Here is a 15,299-nt window from a genome sequence, read left to right as displayed (position 1 = left end):
ATGCCATTTCTGTTTTACTCTAACTTCACTCTCTCAGCCAACAGTATTCACTGGAAGTGTAGGGAGCCTTCACAATACGAACGAGACCCAAATTCACAACATGTTTCTGGTCACAGAAACAAGCATAATAAAACCTCTGCGAGAAGTTAAGGTTGTAGCGAATTCGCCCATTAAAGTAGGCAGAAAATAGTAAGTTAAGGCATTTTGAACAGGGCTCGAGAATCCAAAAGTACCCAAAGTTAGGGTGTCCCCAAGATGTTTCTACAAGCAGACTCTTTTTTTCAATTAGAATCCTAGCTATATTACACTTCTGGCAAACAATGATTAACATATCTGGCAGGGCTACAGCAACCCTTCAAGAAAGTTAAATATTAGAAAGCTACATGTAGTTTATTCAAGGTCAACATTTCAGCTGAAGCTTAGATGCAGCATTAGGATACGAGACAAAATTATGTGGTCAAGTATCCTGATCACATGAGCTAACATTTCAGTTCCGAGTTCTAGACTAAGACACTCAAAAATTTTCCACTCTGTATTCTGAGACAGGGTTATCCTGTTGCAGAGGACCAATCTGAACTTAAGACAACTGCCTGTAAGGCAATTCAAGTGCTATTTGTGGAGAGGAGGGGAAGGATGTAAATACCTTGAAATGAAAAGGAAGCACTATGGCAGCCACACCAGCAAGCTATGAGTACACAACTAGCAGATATGCTCCAATATGCAGTGCTCCACCACACCTGTGGCTACTCTTTAGGCACCATCTGTTTGCATGGCAGGAAAACTGGCCATAAATGCAAATTCAAGGATGTCTTACATAGTAAGAAATGCACCTATCTGGTGCCTTTGACAACACTGTTTTCTCCAACTGATTTTAGACTAAGTATTCTTTAAAATGCTCACGTTTCTCAAAATAATGATACAGCCCTCGGAACTCTAAGCTGCTGTTCAATTCAGAAATTGGACTAGATTACAAGTTGAAGATAGCAGTGCCACACACAATGTCACCTGACAGCTTATAAATAATGACAGACATGACAATTTTTTTGTTTAAAGTAACCCGAACAGAGTGCAAAAGGCCACTAACAAGTCTGCAAGCAAAAAGAGCCTTGTGGCAGCAGGATATGGGAGCGTACATACTATCTTTACAGAAGCTCTGGCTCCAACAAATGTGGTCTGGATCAGGCTAAATATGGTGTAACAGAGGCTGCTTCAAATTAATTCCAGAACACGGGTAACATTTAGATCTTTTCTAAAGGAAGACCTTCTATTCAAAGAACGAGTTGTTCATTCCTACTACACACCTTCATCATTAAAAATCTAAATCTGAAGTAGTCAGAACACTTACATAAAAGGCTGTTTAATAATAAGACTATTTACAGTGGTTTGAAAAGCAAGCATCTTGGAGCTATTCTAACATGTTGTAGAAGTAATTGAAAGGGGTGGTTCTCACACAGTAAAAAGCCCATTAAAAGGAGCTTGCCAGACAGTGACATAAACCCCTTAAAGTTTAGCATGTCTGTTTCAGATGTCCTTCCATTTCCTTCAATGTATTATAGTTAAAAACTAGCTCACCTCTTTAATAAACCAGCAAACTGATCTACTCTTAGCCTGTCTGCTTCAATTTGGGAGGCACTTTCAACTGTATCAGAGCCAGTTCATACGCTGCTTGAAACAGGAGTTAACTATGCAAACTTACTGATTTGGCACACAATGTTATGCATTGTTTGACTAAAGCACAGATGTCCAATTCTCTGTATCCAAGTACCTCACAGCTGAGATCTAGGTTTAAGAAGAAAATTTCACTAGTTTTGGTGGTTGAAGTGAAAGGTGACGTTAAGGTAAACATCCAAATTTTTAATTATCTTTTCTGTTGAACTCTAGGGGTATTACATTTTACAGTTTGGCTTAATAAATAGCTAGCCATTGCAGAGCAAAACGCTAGAATTCTACTAGATTAGGATAACAATTTCATATATATACATACTTCACCCATATCTTCTTCTTCCTCCTCCTCTGATGTAACTTCTTCTGTTGTTCCATTCTGCAATACAACAATGAGGTTTCTGCATAAATTGTGTATATGTTCCCTTCTTTCAAAAAGAGGAAGTCTACTATCAAAGAGAAAGCAGTATATACAAAAGTTACACTTATCAAGGTCTGCAAAGGACTGAAGTTTGAAGTGAAAGATACTCCAGGAAAGCACCTTTGTGTATGACAGTGAAGAGATTTTTGCATGAAGAAAAGATAAACAGAATGTCACAATTAATTTCATGTTAAGTTCTAAGTGGAAACTCAAGATTCAGATAAGGAAATCCTATTCTGAGACAGTGACAAATGCAATAAACAAGTCAAGCAGGTTATAACTCCTGATCTCTTAACCATGAAATAAGATCATTGCTCTGACTAGAATCCATATACATGCTAGACCTCTAAAAAAAAAAAAACAAAACACAAACCACAAAACAACAAACTTTAGACCTCTAAAACTTGATGAATTTTTGTCTCACTACCTAGAACTTCTATGCAACAACTACTATCATCGTTATTAGATTATTTGATAAAATACCAAAACAATCCATTGAGTTAATTTTTTATGGGTTTCCATTTCAGGATACCACTTCAAGCTCAGGAATTTTGAGCTGCAGAACTACTCAGGAACATTCCAATATACTTGTCCTCTGTTTACTCTTCCTTTAGCAAAGAAGGAATGCCACTGCTGTAGACAACGAAGGGGACTAGATGGATCTTTGGTCTGACTTACTAAGGCCATTCTTATTTAACTGGCAAATTATCTGACATTTCTGGCTAAGAAACTTTCCATGAGTTTGTTTTTGAGTTTCAGAGCATAAGCAAGACTCTTCAATGAAGCTACTTCCTAATATTACAGGCCTATCGCTTTACAGTTGCACTGCTATGTGGGTGGCTGAGAGAAAAGACCTATAAGATTAAATTTGGCACATGACCAGAATTAAGCAAGTAATTTGTCATTACTCTAGTACTGTCACCACAGGAAAACCATCTGTTACGCTACAGGAGTTTTTAGAAGTCATGTCATCTTAACATGTATAAGCAAAAGAAGATATAATAATCTTATTAAAAATACAAAAAAGAACAGTTACTGTCAGTTACCAGTTCTGTTTTCAGCTCAATACAAAGCATTTTAGTTAACCAGAACATTTCACAACCCTTCACAACTCTTAATTTGTCAAGAGCCCAAAAAGTAAACACGGCACCTCAGATACTCCCTACCCAAAGTAGCATATGGTCTTGATATCCTATGTCTCTGCAAGGGATTGAAAAAGGAAGGAAAACATCAATAGTAGTTCACCCAAATGCACACTGTAAAACATATACTCTTCAAGAAAAAGCAAACAGTGTTTAATCACATTGACATTTTGGAAAAAAGTACATTTGGGAAGCACTAGGAATGCACAGCAATTGGCTTGAACAGTATTTCGGAGGGAATTAAACTGACAGCACTGGTATCACATACACACCTTTCAATGATACAGAAACTCCAAAGGAAATTGTGTAATGTTATCACACCATTATTAAATGGATTCTGCAAACAAAATTCAGATTGAGGACACCATAAAGCAACAGTGCTTCATATCTCAGTTCTGGCTTACACAAGGTTTGTTTCCACCATCTTGTTTCTTGGCACTGAAAAAACAACTCATTCATTGCCATAAGGTGTCGTCCACAGCTTTTTAATTTACCTGTCCAGCTGGTAATGGCTGATCTAACATTTCAACATCTGGATGCTGAGGAAGATTATATAATCTGCAGAGGTCACATATTAATCTCTTCAGTTGTTGAAGAAGCTATAAAAAAATAAAACATGGAAACATCTATTTAAACGAAAGCACAGAACAATATATTTTGAATGTTCTTCACCTGTTTGTACTGAACTTTCAGTCAGTATACAGCATTTAAATCTGCACGCACTGGAATAAAGTTTAAAGACCCCTCTTTTTCCTCTGTAGTCATTGTAATAAAATGCCCACAATGGGAAACCAAGGACATGGCAAGTTAAAGATGGCTCCTGTTCATTTCCTCATGCCAAGTGAAGAAAGACATGAGCAAAAGAATAACCTGCTCAGGCAGCATCATCCATTCCAGGCATAGGTGTCAGCCACAGATCATTAGGGAATAACCAAATGGTCATATTCCATGAGACAAGATGGTCCATTCCAGTTTCCTAGGTTAAAGAACCATGTCTTAAAAAAAAAAAAGGAGGAACAGTCTGATTTTCCACATCCTGAATCCATTTCTTGACCACACCAGTGGGGCACTAGAAGCAAGACAAACACTGTACAAGGCATGGAAACTAGCCAACCTCTGAGCTAGAGCCCAAGTAGCCTGCTTGCCGTATCTTGTTATCAGGTTGAGGCACAATCTGTTACTATCAGTGATTTCTGTTTCCAACTTTCAGTGTTACATTGACTGTGTTCTGTTAACTGCAAAATATGGAACACCTTTCACTCGCTGTAATGCTATCCAGAAAATAAATGTAGTTCTGCAGAAACAGTGAAACATTAAGTTTGCTTCTTGATCACCATGCTAATTAAGTGGATTTCCATAGCTGTTAACTAGGAATCTGAGGCTGCCCAGAGAAAGTTAAGGCCAAGACCATAAAAGACTGTACTACTGCATTTCCTAACTTTTCAAGGTCTTTGCATAGCTATGTCAGAAGAACAAAGAAAAGACTGCAGAATACGTTTGCAAAATAGTCAACGCTTCATTATTTGCAGAGTAATACGCTAGATGAAGCTTGCAAGAATTATACATCAAATGGACTTTTCTTCCAGATACCAAAGGGAACTTGTCTTGCCACTTATAGAAGGCAGCATGCAAGACAGCCATTTCTGTACACATATCCTTCAGCACTAATAGTAGTTATTCTTAGAGTGGCAACCCCCACTCCCCTTTAAGTATCTCTCCATAAAGGAGGGAGACTCAGGCAATGTGGCCTCACCCAAGAAAGGACAGTATAAACAGTATAGACTGTATTATCCTGAAATAATGATACCTCTACAACACTATTTGGTGTTTATATACTGTATTTCTCAAAATATACAATAAATTAAGGTATGCAAGAAAAACCTAGTCACTCCCAAAATATTCTACAGGTCTAAAGCCCTGCTATTGGCCAGTTTAAATGCTCTTACCTTACCCTATTGCAAGTGAAAATTCAGCCTTTCCAGGTTTAAGAACTCATTTCCAAGCCAAAATCACTAGCAGTGATAAGCAAATGTTGCCCTTCTGCTATCTGAAAGCTTCAGTGCTTTTCCCTTCTCCAGTAGAATTCAACGTTCCTGTTTAATAGGAATGTTATTTATTTATTGGAGGCCATGAACTGACATAACAGCCTGCATTACAAGAATTATGACGTTCTCTCCTATCACACCACATTTGCTGTTTCTGCATGACTCATGACAGTCAACCTTAACTCAGAAACAAAGCAGATGACACCAAAAGAACTGGTGTACCACCAACATATTTCTTGGTAGTATATAGATGAGATGTGATAGTTTATGTTGCCAGAAGCTTTCTGTAACAATCACATTTCTCATCAGGGTTAAGACTCTACACCTGTTTGAAACTTCCTGTGTGTCTGAAACATCAGGAAATCTTTTAGCAGGCAGAAAGCAGGTTAATCAATCAAATGGTAGATAGAACCACAGGTCTTAGAACTATTAATCTCAGTATGTGTAAGATGCTTAGAGTTGCACTGCTACACATTTTGTTGAGAAAATTTTTCTCTGCACAAACAACACTGCCTCATGGAGAGTTGGAGCATAAACTATAAAATTTCAGGAACTGTGATTTTTCTCATGTAGCTACATAAAGCTAGGCAAGCCATTAATTTGTTTACATCTGTTGTGAAGCATACAAAAAAAAAATCTAAATGGTGGGGGAAGAATACCACCACTGGCATTTGGCTGGTTCAAAGCTTGGAAAACCAGCTGAACACAATATTAGATGAGTCTCTACATTTCTGTACTCTCAAAGCAACAAACCGCTGGCACCAACCTGGACCAAGTTACACACTGGCTGTGCCTGAAGAGGTGTCTCCCTGCCTCCAGCAGCACATTTTCACCTTCTCATTTGCACTGGCACCAGCGATCACAGAACCATGCAGCAGCTTGCAAGCTCCGAGGCAGATCAATTCCTGATGTGCTTCAGCACATAAGCACCAATTCCACCATAAAAGGGGAGGCAGGAATGTGCAGCTGAGAGCAGGGACGCCCTTCCTTGGCAGCAGTCTACACTTCAGGGTTAGCTTAATGCAACTGTCAAACTGGAGTTTCATTTTTATAGCTCAGTTGTTAAGTAAAACATCAGTTTCTACAACCTGCAAAGGTGGTGGCAGAGCGAGAAGCTGATCCTGTCTCTACAACCCTTCACAGAATCACAGAATCGTATAGGTTGGAAAAGACCTTTAAGATCATTGAGTCTAACTGTAAACCTAACACTACCAAGACCACCACTATACCATGACCCTAAGCACCTCATCCAAACGTCTTTTAAATACCTCCAAGGATGGCGACTCAACCACTTCCCTGGGCAGCCTGTTCCAATGCTTGATAACCCTTTCAGGGAAGTAAAATTTCCTAATATCCAGTCTAAACCTGGCACAACTTGAGGCCATTCCCTCTCATCCTATCACTTGTTACCTGGGAGAAGAGACCAACCCCCACCTCTCTGCAACCTCCTTTCAGGTAGTTGTAGAGAGTGATAAGGTCTCCCCTGAGCCTCCTTTTCTCCAGGCTAAACAACCCCAGTTCCCTCAGCCGCTCCTCATAAGACTTCTGCTCTAGACCCTTCACCAGCTTTGTTGCCTTTCTTTGGACATACTTCAGCACCTCAATGTCTCTCTTGTAACACAGTATTCGAGGTGCGGCCTCACCAGTGCAGAGTACAAGGGCACGATCACTTCCCTAGTCCTGCTGGCCACACTATTTTTGATACAAGCCAGGATGCCATTAGCTTTCTTGGCCACCTGGGCACACTGCTGGCTCATATGCAGCCAGCTGTCAACCAACAACCAACCTTCTTCCATATTGCTGTGTTTTTCCTCCACAGGAATTAATTTCATACCCTTGATCCTTCTGCCATGGATCACCATCACCATTACCCCTTACACTCTGCTCGTGTGTATGAAGAATCATAGGATAATTTGGGCTGAAAGGCACGTCTGGAAGTCACCTGATCCAACCCCCTGCTCTAAGCAGGTCCTAGCATGACTTGGTATATGTTAATGGTACATGAATAGACAGTATCAAAAGGGATAGCAGACTTCTGCCATGTATTAATAATTTAAAAGTATTTCCAAGCTAACTTCACATGCTTGGCTAAAGTAAAATGAATACTTAACACACACACTTTGCTGTTACTGAAGAAAAGTAGGCTATCGGTATACCAATAGTTTCCCTTGAATATAAACTGCCTAAAGCAGAAACTAAACAGCAACTAGAATGCATAATCCATGGGTATTAAAGGAGCAATGTAAATAGCCTGCATAAGGTAAATGCTCAAGTGATCAAATACAATGACAAATTTATAAATTAATGGTATTAATTATAAATAATATATAAGAACAAAATATTAAAACATAATATATCTATAATATAACTTTTAATGCTTCAGGAGTTCTGAGAAGTTGGTTGTTCTTATGGACACCATAATGCTGTTTTAGAACACAAAAACACCTCTTAGAATTTTTTTGTTTCCTGTGTTAACACCTTACAAATCTGAAAACAGTTTAGAACACTTTTTCTGAAACCTATCCTACATTAGGAGGCTTTTTTATGCATGAAGAGACCTTTCTAATGCAGTATGAAAGCATTAATGATTTTAGGATACCTTTAATGATATTAATATACTGCTGGGTTCACTATGAAGCACCTTGTTTTCTGATTACCAAGAAACATGGACTGAAGAAGTATAGTGTAAGTATACACATACTTATTCTTCCACACATATCTATATACATATATACACACACACAATCTATATAAAAATGAATAAATTAATAAATTTTAGCCTACCACTGAAGGAAACTGCTGAAGAGGAAACAGAGGGAAGAAATAACTGTCATTTGCCATGTGACCACTACTTAGCTACCAGGTAGTCTGTGACAGTAACTGGCCTCACACATTCCACAGCCCTGGGCAGTTCAGAAAGTAAAGCAAAGCTTCTTCCTGCATTTTGTCTCTATGATCCCCAATACATAATTAGTTGCTGCCACATTGCTAGTTTGCAAGAGCCAACATTCTTTCCTGAAATGCCATCATGCGGGACTAAATCTAAATTCTTAATACAGAAGTAGTCTTCTTAGGGACAGCAGCTTATCCAAGCTGTACACATACTTATGCCAGGAATTCTATACTTTGGAAGCCTTCCATGCAAGTTTAAGCCCTCAAGGTTTGGATAGTGTGAGTATTAAAGCTGCCCATCTGAATTTAAGTCCATTTCACTATTGCCTTTAAAAAGCAAACGTTCAAATCACATATAATTATATTTAATAACCCCTGAAGTAAGGTTTGAGACTTCAGACTCGCAACTATAACTTCCACTATATTAAACAGAACAACGAAATTGAAGTAGGATTTCTCTTTTGCATTGCACAACCACTAGAAGGCAGCTGTCAGTTTCAGCTACCTACCAAGTCTAATGCAATGCTGATTTTCAGGATCTGAAAGGGACTTCAGGAGACACTAGGGGTCAGAGAATTCTGTAGCCCCTTCATCTGCTGACTGGAACTTGTTCAACATGAGCAGTCAAGCAGCTAAAGCCTCCAAATCTAATGCTATCTATGCTTATCATGTTCTTAACAACCTTTCAACATTTTTAGTGTTTTGAGGAATTTTCATAGCAAAAAGCACCATGCTGATGCCAAGGTAACACAGAGTTTCAGACCCACAGAAGATTTTCCAGGAAACGTGTGCATGATTTTAACACTGGTAAACCAGTTTTCCTTTTACCATGTCAAATGACAAAGCTTCCATACACATAGCCCTGTCAAACTTTTATGCCTGAAGAGCATGTTCTTCAGTTTCCCAAACACCTGATACCTGTCAAAAGTTACAAAGCAAGTAGAAAGGGCAGAGTAATACCAAAGAACTCTAAATCAGGGTACATGTGCTAGCAGTGCTTTTAGCACATGTTTGCTGTGCTCAGTTGAGCTCCTGGAAGAGTCCAAAGCAATTTTCCATTCAAAATTTGACCGATCCAAAAACTTAGAGTTTAGAGCACCATGGCACAAACAATCCTTTAGCTGCAATAAATTAAATGAAAACTGGTTTGAAACATTCTAAAAGTCTAAATTGAACTAAGTGAGTTTTTAGGAGATAGTGTGATAAATCGGAAGCCTCTGAATTTCTACAGGTAGTAGTTCCTTATCCCTTCCTACCCTACTCCAAGAAGTCTCTGTGTGAGTTGCTCCAATGCCCTTGAAAGGTAGGCAGGGAGTTGCAAGGGCACAAGTTGTAGGGAGAAAACACAAGCCCAAAATGCACAAAGCCAAGCCTTTTGAGCAAAACAAAGAAGTCACATTTTGTAGTATAAGTATTTGTCTCTTCAACCACTCCCATCTGTCTTCATCTTGGCATAACACGATGTGGGGTGGATTCCTGAGAAACCAATGGGCCATCCACAGGTGTCTATTACATCAACCCATCAGCTTTTACATGGGCAAGTACAATCTTGATATCAGAAGCTGTTTTCTTACAACGTACATAAGCAGTCTATGTGCACATGCAATTCAGCACAGCAAGTCCTATGCATGTTTGCGATAAAGCTTTCCACCCTGTTACAAGTAAACTTATAGGTAGTTAAACACAGGAAATATCTTGTTTAAAACCTTTAGTCTGAAGCTACTAGCCACACCAGCTTCAAGCTGGAGAACCTTCCGAGAAGTGTATGTAAGAAAAAAGTTCATTTTGCCACATTTTCTGCTACTATACTGTCATATGTCTTTCTAGGCAGAAGTCACAAAGACTAAGAGATCTATAACATTCTTCTAAATGTAGTTTAGTCTAAAGTTTAGGTTGTAAAAGGAAAATACACAACTGATATGTACGTCTCCTGTAATCAGATCCAACATAATACATTAAAACACTAATGTTCCTCTGCAATGCCCCTTTGTTTTTAATTATGGCAAGGCATGTGAAGACTCTCACACACTTATTACTTTTCTAAATTATTTCTGCTAGAAGTCAAATGCATCCTAAATATTCTTTAGAAAAATAAATTTACACATCCTTATTTAAGGTCGAGTGTGCTTGATTAACATTATCCCAGTAAACATTACAGGTAAGTGATTTCATGAGGAAGAACATTCCCAATTTTTCCAAAACCAGGCAAATACTAAGGCCAGCACATAATCCATGCAAGAAGCATTATTCTGCAGACTGATTTGTTTTGTATGCATCATGTGCATGTATGCATTCCTGTACACAAAAATAAACAAAACATGTTAAAATAATCTGTTAATAAATATCACCCTTAAGAGCTATTTAACATCCATAAAGCTGAATTTGGAGAGGAAAAACAACACTTTTAATCACTGAATTTGTCAGTAGGCTGCAATACTGCTCTTTGTGGAGCAAAGTACATTTGTACTGAAATTTTTCTCCAAGTAATGTTCAAAGACATTTTCCTGCATAGAATGGAAAGTTAATTTTTTATATATAAATATCTATATATATGTCCTACCACTACATCAAAAGGGTACTCAAGTAAGATATAATGCCTGATAGTTTTCTGAAATACAAAACTACCATCAGAATCTGTGCAAAGATTTTCTTTAAATAGCAACTGCCCAAAGTCACAACACTGTTCAAACTTATCACTAAGGAACATTCTGATGAATCAGAAGCTATCAGGTCAAGTCTTCTTTACTGAAACCAGGAATTCTTTGTATTAGTTACCGTTACAGCCATGTTTTGAAAAATATATATTTTGCCTCTGTAATTGATCTCTGTGCAAAGAAAACACTAGAAGAGCTGTTTTATTCAGTAGTTTTAATTTCTCATGCATTTCACTGTTTAATTATATTCAGAAAACCTTTAACTGTGTAATTATTGGGGCTGAAACTTAACTTCTTTTCAGGAGCAAGCGTTTAATTAATCTTTTCCTCCTTGCCCTGAATCTTTTGGATTACTTTTGGTTCATGTGCTTTCGGAAGAGAAACTTGTGTTTACAAAACCCCCCCAAATAACCCCAAAACTGAACTAATTTAATTGCTTGTTAACGTGACAAAGCTAAATAAGCACCCAAACCCAAATAAACACTCAAAAACACTTGCTCACCAGCGTATTGCTCTTCTTAATATCTTCTAAACGCTCTAAGACTGAAGTCAGGTTTGGGTCATCTGATTCTACAAACCATATTGGTGATGAAGAGGGGTAAGACTCCTGTTAAAAAAACACAACACAAAAGACCCAACAAATAAATAAACAAAACCCCCATAAAGCTTTTAAAACTCATTCACCCCAAAAATTTCACCACACAGTATTAACAACCCCTTTTATCTTACTCTAAGTCAGGTAACATAGAAGCTTTTAACACAGCATTTTTAGGCAACGCAAGAGAAGTTGAAAGAAATCCAGCCAACTGCTTCTTCTAGTATTTCATCCTATTGTCATCTTGATCAGATGACAAACATACATAAGAAACAGTGCTGAAAAGTTTAAAACCCTGGAGGCAGGTGGAGCAGGAGGGAGAAATTTAGAAATGCAGTAAAGGTGATTATTACCAAAAAAAGGAATCACAAGTAGTACATGTCAAAGAATAAAACTATATTGATGCCGATTTTTCATAAAAATACAGACTCTTCCAAATAAAAGCTGTGAAAGCAACAAAACCTGGAGTCTTCAGATTTCCTCCTCAAACAGGATTATTCAAACTGTTCTAGCACTGCTCCTCAGACTGAAGCAACATAGCTCCAATCTCCTGCCACGGAGGACAAGTTAACGGGCAGATCACAATGCTGAAAACCTGCAATTTTATCTTTGTACCATCAAGGCTCATAGAGGACTTTCCACTGTTGAAAGATTTCTCAAACAATATATTGCATACAAACCTATCAAGAAAGCTTACAGAATAACTTTCTTCCATCAATAGTCTCCTACAGTTATTAGGCAGGTGCCGAAACACATCCTAGTGACAATGAGATCAAATGGGTTCACAGGATTAGAAGTGTACTTGATTTTCCAGAACAAGCCATGGTTAGGGCATATACAACATATGGAACAGATGTGGCCCACACCCGCTCATACAATCCATAACAACTGATTTTTCCATCGCTAAACTGCCACAGCGTGCAGCCCTTCAAAAGGTGATAGAAAGACCCTTGCTATGGAAAGGTAAACAGAAGTCCTTTGCCTCTTGTTTAGATGTTTCAAAAAGCAATTCCAATTTTTTTCCTAACACAGGTTTGGTAACATTGAGAAGATGGAGGAAACCATGTAGCTTCCAACTCAAGAGTAAGTGTCCCTTCATATCGTTGACATATTTGTATTTTTTTGTTTTGTTTTAGTTATTTAAGGTGTTCACTTCTCACCCATTCAACTAAATTCTAGTAGCTGAGGACAAATTGCTGAACCTCAGCTTTATCACCCAGATATTACCTTTGTATCCCCAGATCTTACAAAATAATATGAAGGAGTTTTCATTCATTTCCCTCTGCAGTTTAAAAGGAAAAAATCCATATTTCTCATTCCTGAGATAACAAATCATGCTTCGTTCTTCAACACTTAGAGTCAAGGTTCCTACTGCTACTCTAATAGGTGACTCCAAAATGTGCCCTATGCTTACAAATTTACACTCTTTCCTGATTGCATTGCGTATTTTTTGCTCTATAGTTTTCAAGACAGCAGTAAGAAGTTTCACAGAAAGAAGACATCATACCTATCTGTCAGTGTTACTGTCTGGTCTTCAGTGATTCTCAAGCAAAATTAGCCTTAGCAAGCTCTCAAAGTGCAAGTCCAAAAAGAAAAACCCAGACCTCCCTAGCTTCTGTCATTTCAAAGATACTGCGTTTATTAGAATGCAGAACACTGTCCATTTGAAAACTGGAGAAAAATACAAGCAAGATAGAATTGGCTTTTAACAATATGGAGCTTACTTCCTAACTGACCTTCTAGCTGAAGTGCTGAACCTCATAGAAGAAACCATGTGATTACATAAAGGACATCAGCTTTGGCAAAGCAGACTATCACAGCAGAGTTCCCAGCTGGCAGCACAGTCCAGCGAAGTTCTAGCTCCAGAGGACTAAAATTCCTGCCTGTAAACTGAAGCCTTTGCATAAATTTATTTTTAAACAAGCTCAACCCCTCCCCCCAAGTTTATATATTTTTTCTTAAATCACAGCTAAAAATACCTTAGAAGAATACATGATATTCCTAGTATCTCTACGAAAAGACAAACTGTTTACATCTTTCAGCTTCACTTTGAAGCATACCATATACAAAGCAGAGACCTTAGAATATCTATTCTTGACTAACTAAGGCCTAACATTTCAAATGTATGTCAAGAAAGTCCAGTGCTTAGCTTGCCAAGATTTTAAGGCAAAGGCAAGCAAGCAGATGGGTAGTTATGTGTGGTTGACTCACTTTCTCCCTTTACCAAGTACAGTATCTTTGAAAAGTCTATTTCCTCCTCAGTTTCACTTAAGACACTCTTGAAAGACTAACCACTATCACCACTGGAAAAACAAGGTTAAATTCCCAGCTGCCACTGGGTTCCCAAACTATTATTTTTAGGAGCTACCCTTCATTAAAGATACTCCAGGTTTTGTACTGATATCATCTCACTCATTTTTAATAACATGCAACCTACCTGTAAAGTCTTCTGCAATAGTGCAATATTCTTACCTCAAGACTTTCATACTACACATTGGATCTTTATGCACAGTGGGGAACATCAGAAGGGAGACTTTGCTAACCGTGGCCCTACTGCCTGAAGACTTGTTTGAACCAGCTATTTGAGATCTGAACTTCTCTGGACAGCTCATTAAATTAAAAGAAAGGCAATAGGGTAAATACTACTACCATGACTGTAGATTACGCCAACATTCCCATCAGAAAATACAAAGAACAAGCAAAATCCCTTCCAAGATTCATTGAGCCATCTGCTTCTTGAAATCCTCAGACTCATTAGAATAAAAATATTCTCCAGATACATTCAACATTTGGACTGTGTATGCACATTCTCCTAACAGGTATTTTTGGCCTTTTTAAAAAAAACAAAATCAAGCATTGGTTAATTATGTTAGTCCAGGTCTAAGCAGGTCTATTAATTGCAATGATTTATAGAAGATAAACATCTGTCAGTCCACTCTTCTAAACCGTATCTGGAACCTGAAGACTGCTTACAGAGTGAAGCTCAACTCTTCACTGGCTATATTCTTCTTTTCTGACAATTCTGTTTCTCCTTTCTCCACCAGAAGGATTTAATGAAAAAACCCACAGTAGGACATTTGTTGGTTGCAATCAGCATCTATCCCAGTCTGGGGGGGCCTATACAAAAATCGCCTCCAAAAAACTTGCAGCAAATCTTTTGTCAGACAGGGACATGACTGATAGTGCAGACTGGATGATCGAAAAATCCCACTATGTGTTTAAATACATTACAGTGGCTACTTGAATGTGCTGATGCCTTCCGCACTGAATAACAGTCCTTCCTCATTCTTTGTTCTCATTCCAACTCATTCCATTTTTCACAATGAAAGCAAGTCCTGCTCTATGTGAGAAAACATACTAGGATTTGATACTGCCTGCATTATTACTGTATAGCACAAATGAACTACTATACCCTAAAAATTATTAAATATTCAAATTTTTAGTCTGCTTTAGCTTTTGAAACATGACTGGGAACAATGCATTTATCAGAAAGGTTTTTCTTAAACACTGCGTGAGCATATTTACTCATCAGAAAAGACTTCAAATTTTAGACTTCTAGAACATGGATATTTAATTGCATATTCCAACTTTTTCACAACAGATGCTTAATATTAAAATACAAGTTCATCAAACTTCCAGTTTGTTGCAACACTTTTTAATTTTTCAGACTTACCAATAAATATGTTCATTTAACTTAAAAACATAAATGGCACTAAGTTTCTCTAGATCTGTAAGTAATCCATATTTTTGGAACAGCTGAGTTTCACGCGGATATGAGTCACTATATTTTGAAATACAGAATTCACACACAAACTTCAAACATTCTGATTTGAGATATAAACAAGCTCATGAGTTTGTAACACCATAGCATGCAATGAAAAACTAAGC

At 37.9% G+C, this 15,299-nt stretch overlaps 1 protein-coding gene across 3 annotated transcripts in view; it reads right to left on the bottom strand.

Moving 5' to 3' along the window:
- The window catches only part of UBE2Q2 (ubiquitin conjugating enzyme E2 Q2), a 51,722-nt gene that overhangs the window by 22,776 nt on the left and 13,647 nt on the right, over positions 1-15,299 (bottom strand). For all 3 annotated transcript variants that reach the window (XM_072870175.1, XM_072870173.1, XM_072870174.1), the window contains exons 2-4: positions 11,319-11,423; positions 3,720-3,824; positions 1,985-2,041 (exon numbers count right to left, since the gene is read on the bottom strand). In XM_072870175.1, coding sequence (XP_072726276.1) covers positions 1,985-2,041; positions 3,720-3,824; positions 11,319-11,423 — 267 coding nt within the window. The remainder of the gene's footprint in view (positions 1-1,984; positions 2,042-3,719; positions 3,825-11,318; positions 11,424-15,299) is intronic.

This window comes from Ciconia boyciana, chromosome 8 (genome assembly GCF_034638445.1).
Source record: "Ciconia boyciana chromosome 8, ASM3463844v1, whole genome shotgun sequence".
NCBI lineage: Eukaryota > Metazoa > Chordata > Aves > Ciconiiformes > Ciconiidae > Ciconia > Ciconia boyciana.
The sequence above is the reverse complement of the archived record's forward strand: the minus strand, read 5'-3'. Positions and strand labels throughout refer to the sequence as shown.